Source organism: Physeter macrocephalus, chromosome 11 (genome assembly GCF_002837175.3).
Source record: "Physeter macrocephalus isolate SW-GA chromosome 11, ASM283717v5, whole genome shotgun sequence".
NCBI classification, from domain to species: Eukaryota; Metazoa; Chordata; class Mammalia; order Artiodactyla; family Physeteridae; genus Physeter; species Physeter macrocephalus.
In genome coordinates this window covers 45,399,953-45,420,411 of record NC_041224.1, presented here as the reverse complement: position 1 = coordinate 45,420,411, position 20,459 = coordinate 45,399,953, and the positions used below count along the sequence as shown (strand labels likewise).

The window sequence follows — 20,459 nt, the reverse complement described above, 5'->3', positions numbered from 1 at the left end:
CCCCTGGCCTGGCTTGGACCTCTGCTGTGGTGTGGGCAGGCAGGCATCCACAGATGTGCTCCCAGCCTGGGGAAAAAAGCTTGCAGGTGTTGGTGGGCTCTGTGTGCAGTCCAGACCACACTGACACATTCACGGTGAGGCAGGGAAATCATGAGCCATTCCTGGTCCCTTCTGTTTTCCAACCTCACATGCTGACAGGACAAAGAATTTCTCAAGGCTCCAACATTACAGCCACTGATAAAGCAAATTCGTTTTGTGCCTCATCAGGAGTAAGGATGCAATCAAGATCCAAAATGGTCTAAAGAAGTTTCTGTGGCATTTACAATTAGTAGGAATAGGTAGATCATTCAGTAAATGATGCTAGAACAATTGACTATCTATTTAGAAAAAAATTAAGTTAGAGTCCCACCTTAAAATCATGCACAAAAATAAATCTAATAATTAGTAATTAATTTTAAAAGTTCCCACAAAGAAAAGCCTAGGCCCCGATGACTTCACTGATGAATTCTACCAAACATTCAAAGAAGAGCTGATACCAATCTTTCACAAACTCTCCCCAAAAATAGAAGAAGGAATATTTTCTCATTCTATGAGAAGACAACCCACAGAATGGGAGAAATATTTGCAAATCATATATCTGATAAGGGATTTGTACCTAGAATACATAAAGAACTCTCACAACTCAATAACAAAAAGACAATCCAACTTAAAGATGGGCAAAAGATCTGGGTAGACATTTCTTCAGTGAAGCTATACAATATACACATGAAAATATCTCAACATCATTAGTCATTAGGGAAATGGAAATCAAAATCACAATGAGACACTAGTTCATACTTAGGATGACTATAATGGGAAAAAAAACCAGGCAATAACAAGTATTGGCAAAGATGTGGAAAAATTGGAACCCTCATACATTGTTGGTGGTAATATAAAATGGCACAGCCACTGTGGAAAAGAATTTGGCAGTTTCTCAAAAAATTAAACATAGAGTTACCATATCACCCAGCAATTCCACTCCTAGGTATATACCCAAGAGAACCAAAAACATACTTCCACACAAAGATCACATGTTAATGTATGTTGCAGCATCATTTGTAATAGCAAAAGTGAAAACAAAGTAAATGTCTACCAAATGATGAATGGATAAACAAATTGTGGTGTATCTATACAATGGAACATTATTTGGCAAAAAAAAGAAATGAAGTACTGATACATGCTACAATATGGATGAACCTTGAAAACATTATGCATTGAAACATTATCAGTGGTTGCAGGGGAATGGAGAGGGGGTGGAGATTGGGGAGTGACTGCTAATGGGACATGGTTTCTTTAGGAGAGATAAAATGTTCTGAAATTAGAGTGTGGTGATGGTTGCACAACCCTGTGAATATAGTAAAAAGCATTTCATTGTGCACTTTAAAAAAAGGTGAATTGTATGTTATGCAAATTATATCAAAATTAAGCTGATAAATAATCTGAGATGGATTGAATATATAAATGTAAAATAACCCTTAAAAATACAAGAAAATATAGAAGACTGGATCAATAATTTTGGTGTGGGGAAGGCCATTCTAAGTATGATACAGAACTAGGAATACATAAAGGACAATATTGACAGATTGAGTACATTGGAATAAATAATCTTCAATGTAGAAAGACACTATAAAATTTAAATATATATATATATAAATGACTTTTGCAACATGAGAAACAAATATATTTAGAGAATAGTCTTTAAAATCATTAGGAAAAAGATGAACTCCCCAGTAACACGCAGTGCCGGCCAGAGTGTGGGGAAAGGGGCATTCGTGTGGAGAAACAGTGAGTGTAAATTAGTGCAGCCAATTGGAGGGCAATTTGGTGTCCAGGAGTGACCTGCAAAACCTTTCAATGGGTACAGCACAGTCTAAGTGAGAAGCACCAGCTGAGAATAACCAGCCTCCCACACTGAGGCAGACAGGCTGAAAGTCAGCTCTGGGGAATTTTTGAAATGTTTAGCGTAAGCAGAATTTTGTCCCAGAATTTCTACTTCTAGGATTGTATCCTCAGAGATGCTTCAAAGGCACACAAAGAATGTTTACTACAGCTATGTCTGTAGTAGTAAACAATTAATGTCCATTCATAGGAAATTGGTTATATAAATGATGTATCCTCACCATCAGATACTATGCAGCCATTAAAAAAATAACATAACTCAATCACTGCTGACATAGAAAGATGCTTGAAATGCATTGCTAGAGAAAAAAAGTAAGTTACAGAACAGTATGTATAACGTGATCCCAATTTTGAAAAAGTAATGGTATAGATGTTTGTATATGCATAGAAAAAATTCTGGATAAATGCACAATGAACTGTTAACGGTAGTTACCTGTGAGGATTGAATATTTGGAAGGGAGAGAGTATGGGGGGGGGAGGAAATTATTTTATATACCTTTGAATTATTTTTATACTTTGGTAAATATGGAAAAATAAAGCAATTACCTTAGGAGAAAATATGGAAGGAAGCAGATAAGGTGAGAGGGAAAGTTCAATATATGAATAGTAATTAACCGTGGTTATACTTAGGTGATGGAGTTTTGGGGAATTCTCCCCATTTCCTTATCTGCATTTTCTAATTTTTCAAAGAGTTTTTATTAGTTGTTTAAAAAAACAGAAATAGAAGAACGTCCTCATGCCTTTCTGCTTACCAGTTGAACAGACTGGTGATGTGGGTGCAAAAGGAGATAGTTTCTAAACAATGAAGCCATTTAGAAGATAATGTTAAGAGAATTGATGATGGAAACATATATAAAAATGAACTCCTAAGTCACATACTTAGTAATCATGAATGTGTCTCTTTGAGACGTCAGGACTTCAAAATTTTAACGTATTCTTTGTGAAACATGCACTTGAACCTTGAAAGTTCTATTATGTTAATTGATCATTATGGACAACAGAACTCAAATGACATCTGTGAGTCCAGATGGTATATAAGGTAACATTTTAATTTGTTAGAAGTCTTAGAACTCCTTTGTCTTTTCTCCCATTATTCATGAAGGTAAGTAAATAATTGAGTCAGGTAGGTTCCCTGTCTTAAAGCAATATGGACAAGGAAGTTTATTCCAACAATATGACATTTTTGAAAAACAATCATTTTTTAAACTCTAAAAGTATATTTGCATTTGTGTGTATATCTATATCTATCTGTCTGTCTGTATATACTATAGGTATACTCTGTAAGGATACATATGATTACCAGGCATGTATGGTGGGGCTTTCTGAGAGAGAGAGGGAGTAGACAACTGGGGAGAAGCAAGCAAAGAAAATAAAATGTACTCAAAATGTGTGAAATTACATTTATATATTTGTGTTAAAACAAAAATAGGTTCAACAAATATTTGAGGATTTACTATATGCAGGCCCTGTTTTAGGTGTTGAGGTACATCAGTGAACAACTCTGACACAGATCCCTACCCTCACGAAGCTTTTATTCCAGAAGATAATAAGCCATAGACATAATGTGTTGGTAAATCATAACTTACACAACCGTGGTGATACATAAGGAAATAAGATAAATTAAAATATTAAATGAATGAGTAGAAAACCTACACTTCTCGTGTATGCCTTTCCTTACCCTCACACTACTATCACACTCACGAGAGTCTGACACCACATGTTGGGGGGATTTCCAATTCTGCAACGCCAGTTGGGTATCGCATAATTTAACTCAATTCTGACATTGTCTTCCCAGAGATAGCATCAGATCCCATAGGTTAAGGGGATCTGAGACTGCCCTCCTCTTCAGATGCCAATCGCAAGCAGTCAGTCCCAGGTTACCTGTAACTTCTGTCTGACTTGGCTACAAATTGGGGGTTCCCATGACCTTCTCCCCTTTGGATTTAATTATTTGCTGGAACAGCTCATGGAACTCATGGAAACACCTACTTATGCTTACAAGTTTATTATATAATAAAGGATGTGATGAAGGATGCAGATAAACAGCCAAATGAAGAGATACGTAAGGTGAAGTCTGAGAGGATCCTGAGCACAGGAGTTTCTTCCCCGTGTAGTTGGGTGAGTCACCTTTCCAGTACGTACAGATGTTCATCAACCTGGAAGCTCTCTGAATCCCATACTTTTAGGATTTTGTGTGTGTGTGTGTGTGCTACGCGGGCCTCTCACTGTTGTGGCCTCTCCCATTGCGGAGCACAGGCTCCGGACGCGCAGGCTCAGCAGCCATGGCTCACAGGCCCAGCCGCTCCGCGGCACGTGGGATCCTCCCGGACCGGGGCACGAACCCGTATCCCCTGCATCGGCAGGCGGAGTCTCAACCACTGCGCCACCAGGGACGCCCTACTTTTAGAATTTTTATGGAGGCTTCATCACATAAATACAATCCATCATTAACTCCATTTCCAGCCCTTCCCGCATCTCTGGAGAATGGAGAGTAGGGCTGAAAACTTTAAGCTTCTAATCATGGCTTGGTCTTTCTGGTGACCAGCCCCCATCTAGGAGCCCACCAAGGGTCACTTCATTAGAACAAAAGACACTGCTATTACCTAGGAAATTCCAAGGGATTTAGGAACTCTGTGGCAGAACTGGGGTCAAAGACCAAATATTAGAACAAAAGATGCTCCTAGTGGTCTATCACTTAGGAAATTACAAGAATTTTAAAAACTCTGTGCCAGGAACCAGGAGCAGAGACCAACATATATATTTCTATTATCTCACAATGAATAGATATAATTTTAAGAATTATAATTAATGATAATTGATAGATGTATAAAAATTAAAAGAACATATACACATATTTTAAAATTAAAAATAAGAAATTGCTTTATCAGCAATTTAGTAATTAATACCACCAACAAAAAAGAAATATATTAAATGGTGTGACAGCAGAGGATTTAAGGAAATTTTTATTCTAATAAAAAAAACTGAAAAAACACCTAAGAATTAGGTGGCCTGAATCTAGTCCTGATTCCACCACTGTCCAAAGCTCGGCTAGTTACTTAATTTCTCTTTCTGTATCCTTAACTTGCAACTGGGGATAATAATACCTGGTCTGCTTGACTTCATTGGGTTATTGTGAAACTCACATGAAGTATAAAAGTACACTCTAAAAATCATCAAACACTATACACAAGTCAAAGAATTGAGACTGATAAAGCTATAGATTATTCTGATGAACCCAGCAAGGGACAAGCCAGGGAATCAATGCCTGGAGGACTCCAGTGGGTCCAGTTGGAAAAGCATTGCCCTTCAGAATGATAGAAAGGTGACTAAAATATAAGAGGAAAGAGGTAGTTTATTACCATGTGTTGCAGGCATACTGGGGACAGCCAGCTAAAAACAATCCCCCACCTGCCTGCCACTCTCCATTAACTAGGATTGACTTCCGGCAGCACTGTTTCCTCAACACAACACTGCCAGCTGGTCATAGTTAAGTAGAGGTGGGGCAATATGATTTTTTTCCAGAGAAACTTTGACTTAGGAGAAGGAAATAGAGTGATGGACAGCCAGACAGAAGAATTCTGTACAGCCGGAACAGTACATTTGAAGTTGGAGCTATGAGCAGCCACCTTTGGGCCAGGAAGCCCCGTTGGTCTAGAATGAGGCAGAGTGGAGAAACAGCCTAACCCTCCTCGGGCTGCTGGTGCCCTCCGGCCTGGTTCCGGTTCTTCCTGCTTCCTGAGGCCCAGTTCTTGGGCTCCATGAGTCACCCTTGAATCCTGAAAAATTTTCAAAGGTTAGCATGTTTTCTGTTGCCAAAGATCCTTAACTAAACATGTAATCTACATCTGGCTCATTTGGCAGGGTTACGATTAACAGAAATAGCACAGAGGCAGTTAAAAAATAAACCACCCTGCACTGGCTTAACTGGGTCATGAACATATTGTGCAACGCTGACAGGTATAGTCATTCCAACAAAGAGAACAGGATAATAGGAAAGCAGCTGAGTCAGGAGTAATACAGTTATTAACCTAAACTACACCGACATTTGAAAATGCAGTTCAGGAAAATGAACATGCTGGACCAGACATTTTTTGAGAATTTCTAACTGCTCTTAGGACTGCGGCTTAGAGCTTGCTGGTTCTGGAGAGTCACACTGAAGGAACCCCAAAGTTACACACTCCCGGCTGCAAATCACAGAAAAGTTGGAGAACTTTTCATGAACACTATAACTTAACCTCAAAACTATTAAGCGAACCCCAGAAATATCAATAGAGCCTCACTGCCCACGAGTCCCATCAATACAGAAGAATTTAGAAAACAGCAGTCATCATTCATTTCCTTCATGCCTTCATTCATTCAACAAATATTGAGAGCTTATTACGTGCCAAGTACTGTGTTAGGGGCTGGGGATACAGCTGTGAAAAAAAACGATGAGGTCCTTGCCTCAAGGAGCTTATGGTCTCAGTGGAGGGAGAGAGACAATATAAAATCGGGATGTAACATGTTGTTGTATGCGCTGGAAAGAAAAATTAAGCATGGCACGCGTATAGGAGTAATGGATGTGTGTTATTTTACATACATTGGTCAGGCACAGCCTCTGTGATAAGGTGACGTTCGAACAGAAATTTCTGAGAAGGGAAGGAGAAAGGGATGCAGCTCTCTGGGCCAAGAGCTTTCCAGGCAGAAGGAAGAGGTAGCAAACAGCCTAAGGAGGGAACCAGTGGGAGCCCATGTGGCTGGAGCCACGTGAACTTGAGAAGGAGTGGTGGAGGGGTGCCTCATAGGCCTTGGTAAAAACTCACATTTACTCTGAGGAGGGGAGTCATTGAGATTTTGAGTAACTAGAGGAGTGACATGGTCTGACTTATGGTTTAAAAAGGATCACTCTGACTGCTGCGTGGAGAATAAACTGTAGGGGATCCAGGGAGACCAGTAAAGAGACTATGGCTGTAGTCCAGCAGACAGATGGTGGATTAGATCATGTAGCAACAATCACGATGGTGAGAAGTGGTCAGATTTTGGATATCGCCATAAGGCTCACTGAGGCATTGGATGTGGGTTTTCAGAGAAAGTACAAAATGACTCCTAGGCTTTTGGCTTCCAAATGAAGATGCTTGTTCTTCCGGAGGGATGCAGAGCGGGGAGGCAACGCAGACTATTTACATCAAACACAGAAAGTGGACATGAACTCAGTCTAGTCGTTATGGATCTGAGAGCTGCCTGTGCTGAAGTACTTTAGGCCAAGGTCTGGGCTGATGAGGAAGGATCAAAAAATGGAGCCAAGAGTTGGGCAGAGCTGACGAGCAGTATGACTAGAACAGAATGCCATCTGTAGGTCAAGGCCGGCTGTTAAGATACTTGGATAAGAGGATGCAATACTGAAAGCAAAGTCAAGGTCAGAATTCAGAGTTTCAGTCCAGTTTGGGAGGCAAAGGCAATAATTCAAACGGGACAAGAGCAAGGATCATTTATGAAATATAAGGCTTGGAGTACAACATCTCATTTAATCTTTACAACAACCCCAAGAATTAGGTGTCATTAGCCCTATTTTACAAATGAGGAAAATCAAAAGGGTGAATAAGCTACACATGGCTGGTAAGCAGTAGAACACAGTTTTAAGCTTAGTTTGGATCTGACTCTGCAGCATGAGTTTAAGCTTAAAGACTGAGCAATACTGCAAATTTCAATGACTCAGTAGGCAGCTGAAGTCATCTCAGAGGTTCAAGTTAGGTGGGTGTGGGAGTAGTAAGCACAAGTGGAAGCAGAGTCCAAGTATACAGACAAATTTGAATCCAAGTTGGAGTTTGAAACCAGGAACCCAGGATCTGACACAGCAACACACTCACCCTACTGCAGCAGCACCAAGAGCTAAGCAAGGCATTGCAGATGCAGACGGTTGTAATGCAAGGTTAAGTATTCTGCTTAGCTAGATTTGTTAGATTTGTAACACTGACACTGTATTATACCAAGGCATCAAGTGTAGCATGCAAATCCAGCGGAATTTGATTGTTAGACCTCTGCACTGGAACTGAGAGTGTTCCAACATGGGTAATCAAACGTCTTTTGTGTAAGATACTTGTTACATACTAAGCATTGGAAGAGCTCATAAATATCCTTTTCTTTACCTGGTTTATTTAAGGAGCCTGGCCAAGGCACTACGAGGAAAGAGCTTGGTGAGTTCACAGTGCTCTTTCAAAGGTAAACAACTTTGGGCTTCTAATACTTTTGTTTCTTTTCCTCCACCAAATGCAGGAACTGAACACACTGAACACATATTCCATTTTTAATCTGCTTAAAAGGCACATTAATGCACTCAGTCCAATGCGGCTATTATAGAAATAAGAGCTATAAGCAGTATATACTGGTAAAGGCTAATCATCATGGCTATTATAGTGGGTTAGAATTCAACAAGGTGCTGTCCTGTTCAGAGCTGTCCCAGGTAGGCTGTATTGTTAGGCTCAAGTAATTTGCATCTTCTAAGTTAAGAAGGACCTTAGGCCCACAGAGATAAGTGCCACCCAGTGACAGAGAGTGAGTTAGTGGTGAAAGTGGATCCAGAACTCTGATCTCTCAATTCCCAATTTGTCTTCTTTCTTCTCTATCTAGATTTTAATGATATTAGATTTGAATAGTAAGCAATCCTAATATGAACAGGCATATGGTAAAACTACAATTACTAATACTAGATACATGATAAACCCATTTAGGGTAGAGCATCTACTTGTTTTGAATTCAACAGTAAATGGGAACTGAAAAGGCCAAGATTAGGTGAGCAATTCAGTCAGAGAACATGACAACCAGCCCACTAACTAAATGTGCTACACACCATAGCATATGATGGAAAACGGTACTTTTAAATAATTTTGTAAGGAATACTATGCAGACCCTACACTATTTTAACCTAGAAGCAAAGGTGATACCATATTGAATTTTATTTTAAAAATAGTTTGATTCATAATGCTCTTTTTATTCCTTAGATGTAGGCCCCAGTATAAATTTATATAACTGGCTCAGTCTTTATGATACAAACCACCTGTTCCCAAGCTGCGGCAACTGCAGCAGGAAATAAGAAACAAGACTATCTCATAATCATCATCATTGAAGTGCCTGCATAAGGATCCCTAAGGTGTAGTCATGACTTTGTCATGAAGTTGTTTGGCATTGGAAATTCCGATTCCTACTGTAGTTAAAGAAAACTAAACACAGCAAGCCTGGCAAGGTTAATTGAATAGAAAATACCTGGTTTCTTATTTGGGAAGATGTGGATGAATAGGAACTCTCATATGCTCGCAGGAATATAAATCAATATGCTCACTTTTGGACAGCAATATAGCATCTCAAAGACTTGAAGATATGCATTCTCTGTGACCCAGCAATTTTACTTCTAGATATATACCCTAAAGACACTCTTACACATGTTTACAAGAATTCTCACTGCAAATGCGTTTGTAGCAGCAAATTTTAAAAATAAGTGTCATTTAAAAAGTGGATAGGACTTCCCTGATGGTCCAGTGGTTAAGAATCCACCTTCCAATGCAGGGGACATGGGTTTGATCCCTGGTTGGGGAACTAAGATTCCCACATGCTGCGGGGCAACTAAACCCACATGCTCTAGAGCCCGCATGCTGCAACTACTGAGCCCCCGACCCCAAAAGAAGAAAAAAAATGGATATATTGCAACACAGCAATTAAAATGGAATTAGAGCTACATATATCAACATAAATTTCAGAGGCATGTTGAGTGAAAAACATAAGTTGAAAAAATAGGAATATGCCATGAGATTTTAAAACATGCGATATTACATGCTTACAAAATCATTAGTAAAAGTGAAACTGTGCACCTCAGATTGGGACTTGAACCCACATGCTGGGACTGGAGCCCAGCCAAAACTCTGACTGGGACTTGAACCCACGCAGCTGGGACCTGAACCCGGCCAAAACCCACAGTCTTCCAACTGACATCACACACCTGGTTTTAGGACTTAAAGAAACTCAGGTTCTTGATGTCTCATTGCAGAAAGAATTCAGTGAGAGACAAAGTGATAGGTAAGAAGTGGATTTATTTAGAGAGAAACACTCCACAGACAGAGTGTGGGCCACCTAAGAAGGTGAGAAAGGCACCAGGGTACGGGCTTGTCAGTTTTTATAGGCGTGGGTAATTTCATAGGCTAATGAGTGGGAGGAGTATTCCAGCTATTTCAGAAAGGGGTGGGGATTTCCAGGAACTGGGCCACCGCCCACTTTTTGATCCTTATGGTCAGTCTTGGAACTGTCATGGCGCCTGTGGGTGTGTCATTTAGCTTGCTGATGTGTTACAGTTAGTGTATACTGAGGCTCAAGGTCTAGTGGAAGTTGACTTGCCATCTTGGACCCATCAGTTTATGTCATGTCCTTGGGCTATGTCATTCTTTCAAAGGTTGTGCCCTGCCCCCTTCCCTCCAGTGTCAAAAGTACAAAACTGTGCGTGAGAATGATAAACAAAATTCAGAAAAGTTGTCTACCTCTGAGGAGGGAGGTAGGGAAATGAGATGTGGGAGGGTTAAAGAGAGGGATTCAATTGTATCTGTAGGTGTTTATCTGATGCAAATGGACATTAGATGAACTGATAAAGCAAGTAGTATTGAAACAGGAGGGAGGCAAGGCACAACCTTTGAAAGAATGACATAGCCCAAGGACATGACATAAACTGATTAGAACTAAATGGGTCCAAGATGGCAAGTCAACTTCCACTAGGCCTTGAGCCTCAGTATACACTAACTGTAACACATCAGCAAGCTAAATGACACACCCACAGGAGCCATGACAGTTCCAAGACTGACCATAAGGATCAAAAAGTGGGCGGTGGCCCAATTCCTGGAAATCCCCACCCCTTTCTGAAATAGCTGGAATACTCCTCCCACTCATTAGCCTATGAAATTACCCACTCCTATAAAAACTGACAAGCCCATACCCTGGTGCCTTTCTCACCTTCTGAGGTGGCCCACTCTGTCTGTGGAGTGTTTCTCTCTAAATAAATCCACTTCTTACCTATCACTTTGTCTCTCACTGAATTCTTTCTGCAATGAGACATCAAGAACCTGAGCTTCCTTAAGTCCTAAAACCAGGTGTGTGATGTCAGTTGGAAGACTGTGGGTTTTGGCTGGGTTCAAGTCCCAATCAGGGTTTTGGCTGGGTTCGAGTCCCAATCAGGGTTTTGACTGGGTTCGAGTCCCGGCAGCATGTGTTCAAGTCCCAATCTGAGGTGCACAGCTTTAGTATCTATACGTTTTTTTTAAAAAAAATTCTACAGTTTCCTCACATGCTTGAAATCTTATTTAAATAATAACCAAAAAAGTGTGTGTATGTGAGGGGGGGGGTGTTGCTGTTTCCAAATTAAACCTAATATCTAAGATTCAGAAATAGCTCTAAAAATTGTGATGCCAAGCCAACAGCTGGAACATTCCTCTAAGTTAGAATTAGTCATTTAAAACGTAAACTATTTTTGGACATAAGCAAAATGGCAGAATAGAAACCTCTAGACCTCACTGCCCCATAGAAAAACCGATTTTAACAATAACACGGTCCAAAAAGCCTTTATGAGTACTCCAGATCCCAGTTAAGAAGTCACAGAACCCCCAGACAATCTCAAAGCCAAGAACAGACGCACTGAAGTGAGTAATTTGAAAAGCAGTTTTCTTTCAACCATGTCAGCCCCTTCCTCAAGCCAGCATTGCTCGTGCTTGGGAGGGAAAGCCCACCTTGAAGCTTCTCCTTTGGGAGGGACAGGGAGGACTAGAACAATCAACCAATGTTCCAGGTTTTTGGGGGCTGCCCAAGAGATTGATTGCACTGTGGCCTGACTCAAAGCACCACTTTGGCTGCCTGGGGGCCGCTGAGAACAAAAGAGAACTCAGGGAATTGATGCAGCACCAGAGAACCTGGGACAGACATCGGACAAAGCAAGAGACGACAACCTCCTGGAAAAGAAACTTGATTGGGGGATGAGGGGTTGGGGGTGGGGTGGCAACACACACAAGTACCGAGATTACACAATCCCACAAATGGTTTGAGAATCTCTAGCTGGGACCATTGGTGAGATTACTCCCCAGTACAAGCCAGTCTGTAAAGATAGGTAGAAGCACCTGTTTTTTCGGATGCAAAAATCAGAACAAAAAATAACAAGACACATGAAGAAACACGGAAACATGGCCCAATCAAAGAAATAAATCTCCACATACTGAAAGGAAATGAAATGGAGATCTATGAATTACCTGACAAATGTTCAAAATAATCATCTTAAAGAAGCTCAATGTGCTACAAGAGAACATAAACCACACACAAAATCAGGAAAACAATGCATGAACAAAATAAGGATACGATGAAGATTTAGAAACTGTACATTCACAAGAGGGGCTCAACAACAGACTTGATCAAGCAGAAGAATCAGTGAACTTGAAGACAGTTCATTTGACATTATCAAGTCAGAGAAACAAACAAAAAGAACAAAAGAAAGCCTAAAGGACTTATGAGACAAAATCAAGTGGACAAATGCATATTACTTAGTAAAAGAAGCCAGTCTGAAAAGGCTACATACTATACGATTTCAATATATAACATCCTGGAAAAGGCAAGACTATGTATGGAGAGTACAAACATCAGTGGTTGCATCGGTTTTGGGGTGGGGGGGGAGTGGAGGAAGAATGAGTAGGCAAGACACAGAGGATTTTTAGGACAGTGAAACTACTCTGTATGATACAATGGTGGACACATCATTATACATTTGTCCAAACCTACAGTATGTACAGTATCACGAGTAAACCCTAATTAATGTGAACTATGGACTTAGGCTGATACTGCTGTGTCAAAAAAGTATGTTCATCAATTATAACAAATGTACCCCTCTGGTGGGGGATATTGACAATGGGGGAACTGTGCATGTGTGGGGACAGTAGGTATATCAGAAATCTCTGTACCTTATGTGTAATTCTGCTGTGAACCTAAAATTTCCCTAAAAAATAAAGTCCATTAAAAACAAACAAAGGCTTCAAATCAACAATCTAACTTTACACCTCAAGGAGCTAGGAAAAAAAAAAACAAAACTAAACCCAAAGTTATCAGAAGGAAAATTAGAACAGAAATAAATGAAATAGAGAATAGAAAAGATACACAAATTTAACAAATGCTTAGCTAGAGTAAGAGAAAGAGAAAGGAGTCAACATAAATCAGAAATGAAAGAGAAATTAAAAAGGGATCATATAAGACTATAATGAACTGTATGCCAACAAATTGGATAACCTAGAAGAAATGGATAAATCTCTAGAAACTTGCAACCTGTAAGAGTGAACTGTGAAGAAATGGTGATTGAATCAATCATCAAAAACCTCTAACAAAGAAAAGCCCAGGACCACATGGCGTCACTGGAGAAGTCTACCTAACATTTAAAGAAGAATATCAATCCTTCTCAAACTCTTCCAAAAAACTGAAGGGAATACTTCCAAACTCAATTCTGAGGCCAGCATTATCCTGATGCCAAAATTAGACAAAGATCTAAGAAAATAAAACTACAGACCAATATACCTGATGAATACTGATATAAAAATGCTCAAAAAAATACTAGCAAACTGAATTCAACAGCACAAAGAATTAACATTATAAACAGGTGGGATTCCTGGAATATAAGAATCAACCAACATATGAAAATCAATGTAATATAGCACATTTTCAGGATGAATGACAAAACCCATGACTATCTCAATTAATATGGAAAAAGAATTTGACAAAAATTCAACACCTTTTCATGATTAAAAAAAACACTTGGGCTTCCCTGGTGGCGCAGTGGTTGAGAGTCCGCCTGCTGATGCAGGGGACACGGGTTCGTGCCCCGGTCCGGGAAGATCCCACATGCTGCGAAGCAGCTAGGCCCGTGAGCCATGGCCGCTGAGCCTGCGCGTCCGGAGCCTGTGCTCCGCAAAGGGAGAGGCCACAACAGTGAGAGGCCCGTGTAAAACAAACAAACAAAAAAAACACTCAACAAAATAGGAACAGAGGGAAATCACTTCAACATAATAAAGGCTACATATGAAAATCCACAGCTAACATCATATCCAAGGGTGAAAAACTGAAAGCTTTTCCTCTAAGAGCTTGGCTTTTTAAGATAACTTGAATATACATTTAAATTCACAACAATGATATTCATTGAAATCACTGAATTCATTGAAAATATATGCATTTTTAAAACCTTTGTGAATTCAGATGAAATTAATAAATAGGTCAGTGGAAATGCAGAAGTCCAGATATTAAGAGAACTGGCTTTGTACAAAACAGGAATGGAAGACAACACAGAAAAGTGAGGTTAAAGGAAGAATGGTTATATTCGGATAGGTAAATGGGTAAGTTCTTGAGCAAAGGAAAGATGGTGTATTTTAGAGCAAATACATTTAAAGGAGGTTCCTTCAACTGCACAGTTCAAAGCTTCCACACACATCTTACATAATAAGCTTTGAAATCTATTAAGGCCTTATTCCATTTTAATGTGTGAGGATAAGTCAACAAGAGATTTTTGTGTGGAGACGAAGAATTTTTTTCTTTTAAATCTTTTAGCCTAACATAGTTTAAACTGTAGCCACGATTCAAAGATGCTGAAAAGTGGAACTAGATAAGATTCTGCTAGTGGTTTTCCTTCTAGCAGGTAATTATTTTCATTACCTAAAGAGTTAAACAAGAGCCATATTTGCCGGCCATGATTTATTTGTCCTTTTTCTTCAAACAGGATAACCAAAGATACAGACAGTATTCAATAAAATAAAACAGATGAAACAAATTCTAAGAGACTGTGATGCCACATGCTATATTTAACCTAATTTTATTCATGCTTGCCTTGGGATGGGGAATAGATCATTCAGTAAAAACATACAGTAAAAACAAAATATGTCTTATCATGTACAACTTTTAAACTACAATAATGATGTACCTTAATTACTTCCATGCACACAAGTCTAACATTACAGTTCTTTTTTTTTAAAATAAACACAATTAAGACTTCTAGGAGCATTTTATAATAAAGTAATTCCTAATTTTTCTTTGTAGATAGATCAAGCACCTCCAAAATACAAATTCCTATACACAGTGAGCGCTTTACTTAAAATGAATACTTAAGTAAATTAAGTACATGGAGAGCCTTAGGATAAGCTGACATTATATATTCAGCTAAATAGGCAACAAACCATAGTGCCAAATGGAAAAAGTGTATTTGCAAATAAATTTCAAAAACTACGTTAACTTTTTATAATTAAATACAGAAAATATATTGATTTGCTAAAATAAATAAGATGTGATGTAGTAACACTTCACTATAAAGAATGCATACCAGAACATTTATAAACGGTGAATGAATCTTATTAAGAATAGTTTACTACAATAAACGCTGGCTAAATAGAAGTGCATATTGTGAAGCACTATGGGTGGTATATGTTTTGCCACATACTTTTGTTACCTTGAGGTAGATAACACATGTGTACCAAATTCGGCATTCATTTTCAGTTGCTGCTGGTATCATGTGTTTTTAAGAAATGTGTACAGTATGAAAAACTTGAAAATACTCATGAATGAAAAATGTTTCAGGAAAAAAATAGATATTTTCATGCAATTATGTACAGTCTCACTGTGTAAATTTCGAGGCAAGATTTTTGTTTCCTGTAAAACAGATCATTATTCTATGAGAGAATGTTTTTTACTTGTCTTAGTGCATTTCTTTTGTCTCCTCCTGCATTGCATTATTTTGCTCTATTCTTTATTTTTGTGTGCAAACGACATGCCAGTTAAAACGAAAACCATCTCACATGTAGAAAAAAAGTCTGGATTTTAAAAACCAAGAAAATATCCTTTCTAAATGACACCATCTGATTCAAGTAAAAAAATGACTTAAACACTAGTAATAAAGAAGACAAAACACATTTCATGAAGAATACGAAAAGAAATGTCTGCTGAGTGTTTTAGTTCAGATGTTTCAGAATGCTGCTGGATGTTTAATCTGAGGGGAAGATTTCATAGCAGAAGGTGTTAATGTGGCCTGTGTTGACTTAAGTGGTGACCCAACTGGACTGTGAAACTGTGGGATGCCTATGGATTCAAGCTGCTTGTTAAAGAGGAACTCCCCACTGTTGTTCAGAAATCCTTCCTCATTTCCTCTCTCCCCAAGCTTCCCATCCTCTACCGGCTCAGTTTCTAGCATTTCAGTATCCTCTTTCCTGCTAAAGAACTTGTCCAGGTAACTGGTGTAAGTGTTTTCCTTTTCAATTTGCTCATCCTTCCTTACCTCACAACAAAACTGATTTATGAGAAAACAGTCCTCCCCACTTCCCACAAACTGGCTATCCCAAGAAGACTGGTACAAGGCTTCTAATTGAGCCAAATTGGCCATTCCTTTCTCCTGTTTTTCTCGGCTTACTGACTTGGATATCAAACTTTTCAATTCTAGTTGGGACACTGAGCTATTCAAGTCATTTAATTTGTCAACAACATCAGTAGGCTCATGTTGTGAACTAAGTTGAATAGTTCCTGCAATAAAGGAATCAAAGTCAAATCCCTGATTCTTTTCCCTTTCTTTTTCAGCCAGTTGCTGTGACGCTTCCTCTAGAGCTATCTGGGCTTTAACCAATCCATTCCTTTCACATTTTGACTTGCCTTTCTTATCAGATTTTTCTTTGCTTTGTTCCTTCCAATTGGAAAGATCTATAATAAGCTTGGGTTCATAGTAATGATTAACTTCACTCTCTCTCCAAACTAAGTTATCTAAGTATGATGATGACCTCGTTTTGTAGTTACAAGTATGGCTACACTCCAGATCACAATATTTGTTTTCATGATGATCTGAGTATTGCCAACAAGGCTCAGTAGAGTAACTGGTGTCAAAAGCAGGATCTTCCAAATACTTTTCACGATCCCCATCCAAATATTTTCGAGGATCGACTTGTACTTCTTCTTCATCAGTGACATCGGACAGAGCTCTTGGGTCAAGCTGAACTTCATCAATATCAAAGTTGTTATGTATAGGCCAATCATGCTCTGAAAACTGACAATCATGGTACCTGAAAAAAATTAATACATTAGTCTGAGTCCAGGTGTATGATTTCATTTTCAAATTCACTGCATGCCTTTTAGATCAAAACACTGCATGCTAGGTCTATGAGGGGATAATAGGAGTGTTAAGTCATGAGCCTTCCTCCAGGAATTTATAATTTATAATCTTAACAGATAGGTAAGCTCTGTTACTATATAAAGCAATATGAGGCAGTATTTGGTAATTACCAATAAAGTATATAATTATACAAAATGCATATATACATGAGTGGCTGATCTACAGTTCAATTCTAACAGTTTCACACATAGAAAAAAATACTTTATGGCCACAAAATGTAGATCTCTAATCTCAATCAGGTGTCATACAGATTTTCACTCTACTGGCAATAAGGCAGATAAGAAGAGGACTTGATGGAAATCATCACCATGAATAGAAAAAACAAAAAAACCCAACAAGCATCCATGTATATGTTTTACTGAATGTGGTATCCTCTTACTGACACATTACAGTAAGGTGACCACACCATGCTCAAGTAGAGGCAGACTGAGACACACATGAAAACATGGGGGATTGAGGAGGAGGGAATAGAAAAGAGATTAGATAACTAATAAGTATGACAGAAAATGTGGAGACTGGAAAACATCTGGGTATGTGAGGAAAGAACTATACACACATGGTAGAAATGTTCATGTGGAGAAAGAAAATGGTTGGCAGATGTGTGTAAACATACTCTCAAATACCTCAACATTTTAGGAGTAAAAAAAAATGCAACAAGTGAACAAGCTAATTTCAACATTAACTACTTCTTATTCCAAAGTAGCATTTAATTTTTCCCATTATGTATATCCTAAGCAGTAATTACTAAATATTTAAATCACATAAAGGCTATTCAAAGACAGCAGTAAGTTCAGCAGAAACCCAGGACCATTTCTAAATTTTTAAGACTTTTACATTGTCTTATCATATATAATTTAAAAATAAAACTCACTATATTATGGTTCATTGAAAATAAAATCTTTTTCAAAAAAAAAAAAATCTTTTTCTAATTTAGAGTCAATTTACCTTTCCCAGTTATAAATGTGACTATGAGTTTCATCCATAAGCAAAATATCATCAACTTCATCTTCAATATGAAAGGGATGACTTGAAATTGGCTCATCCATTGGAAAAGAATAAATGCTCATGTAAGGATGGGAAAGCGCTTCTTCTGCTGTCAAGCGATCCATGGGGCTAAATGTCAAAATTTGTTCCAGGAAATCCAGTGCTGCAAAAGAGAGGAATAAAACACCTTTACTATACTGGAGGTCCACCAACCCATAAGGGACAAAAAGGGATTATACAATTAAAAGGTAAGTTAATTTAAGTTTTGTCAGAGAAATAAAACTAACTTTCCTGATTCACTGATTGAAAAGACACATGTCCAAGAAACAAAGTAAATATTTGAAATATACCCCAATCTCATATTATGGCCAGTTATAAAGAAAAAAGAATATATTAAATTGAACCATATGAAACTTTCATTTTTGTCAGTCAAAAAGGGTCAAATAACAGCAATTTCATATGGCTCAACCTAATACATAGGTCCTAATTTCAGCTCTGCAACTCACTAGCTTAGCTGAATTACTAGCTAAGCTGAATTACTAGCTATGTGGGACTGGACAGGTTATTTAACCTTGCTGAACTTCAGTTTCTTCATGTGTAGAATGGATATATAGATAGATGTCTTACAAGGTGTAAAAATTAAAAGTATAGTGTCTAGTGCTTAATATAAAGCCCTTTCCTCCCCTTATCTCACTGACTAGCTGTTGTACTAATTTGTTGATTTCTGTTTCACATCAATCACACTACAGCATATCACACAATGCACTTCATCATTTTAGGGCTATGGTGGAGCTACCACAAACCCAATTCTTCCCGCTCAGTCTTTTAGGCCTTCCTAAGCTCCTTACCCAGCCTGAACCACTCTGTCACCAGCCCTCCACCACCACACACTTCTACGCCTTAGGACTGACACCAATCTTCAACTCTGAATCATTCCTACCTTCCACTTTCTCCATTTCCTAGCCATACAGTGCTGATAAAAACTAGAAGCAAAATCACACGTATATCTACCTTTCTACAAATTCATACATACTGTGGAATTTCAATTTGGCCTTTGCTATTGCTTAGCAATGTTCCTCACCATCTCTTTATGCTATCGATCTTCCCATTATTCTCAATAGATAAACCTACTTCACATTTATCTCAATCCCTACTTCTTCACTAGGTCTATCACATATCTACTTAACCTTACCTTCGTCTCAAAGGAAAAGCTAGCTAGCCCTTCTCTCTAAAACTAAGCTGCACTCTAGAAAGGATGCTATTCTAAATTCCCAATCTCTCATTAACATGAAAAATAGCTGACATTTATATAGCCATTTATATTTTCACCTTTTCTCCACTCCTCTCTATTATATTACCCTAATCTAGGAAGTCATTTCATGATACAACAAGCTGTTGTTCTTGGTTCTCCTGCAAGAGTCAGTCTTAGGCCAGGGCCCATGTGTCTCAAGGCAAGAGACAATCTGAGGCATAGAGTTATGGATGACTGACTCAGCATAATCACCATCCTCAGAAGGAAACATATCCAGCTACACAAGAGGAATATACTCTAAAATTCCTAGCATTTGGGAACAGTAGATAGCAGGTAGAAAGAGGCAGAGGTAACAAAGAAAGTAGTCAGGCTGATGGACTTCCCTGGTGGTGCAGTGGTTAAGAATCTGCCTACCAATACAGAGGACGGGTTCGATCCCTGGTTCGGGAAGATCCCACATGCCGCGGAGCAACTAAGCCCGTGCGCCACAACTACTGAGCCTGTGCTCTAGAGCTCACAAGTCACAACTACTGAGCCCACAAGCCACGACTACTGAAGCCCGCATGCCTAGAGCCCATGTGCAACAAGAGAAGCCACGGCAATGAGAAGCCCACAAACCGCAAGGAACAGTAGCCCCTGCTTGCCGCAACTAGAGAAAGCCTGTGCACAGCAACAAACACTCAACACAGGAAAAAAAAAAAAAAAAAAAAGAAAGTAGTCAGGCTGAGCTCCCAAATGTACGCAAATAAAAAACATTTCCATCATTGTTGAAAATGCTATTGGATAGCACTGCTCTAGAGGAAATCGCTCTATTTACTACAATGGTTGAAGTATGCTAAGATATAGAAATAAGTGGTAAATCTTTCACCACTCTTATTCAACATAGTTTTGGAAGTCCTAGCCACAGCAATCAGAGAAGAAAAAGAAATAAAAGGAATACAAATTGGAAAAGAAGTAAAACTGTCACTGTTTGCCAATGACATGATACTATATGTAGAAAATCCTAAAGATGCCACCAGAAAACTACTAGAACTAATCAATGTATTTGGTAAGGTTGCAGGATACAAAATTAACACACAGAAATCTCTGGCATTCCTATACACCAACAAC

General features: G+C 38.7%; 1 protein-coding gene across 1 annotated transcript in view; it reads right to left on the bottom strand.

Moving 5' to 3' along the window:
- Window positions 1–14,766: 14,766 nt before the first annotated feature.
- The window catches only part of MAPK6 (mitogen-activated protein kinase 6), a 34,502-nt gene continuing 28,809 nt past the window's right edge, over window positions 14,767–20,459 (bottom strand). The window contains exons 5-6 of the mRNA XM_024128752.3: window positions 18,059–18,260; window positions 14,767–17,003 (exon numbers count right to left, since the gene is read on the bottom strand). Of these exons, the coding sequence (XP_023984520.1) occupies window positions 15,923–17,003; window positions 18,059–18,260 (1,283 nt within the window). The 3' untranslated portion in view covers window positions 14,767–15,922. The remainder of the gene's footprint in view (window positions 17,004–18,058; window positions 18,261–20,459) is intronic.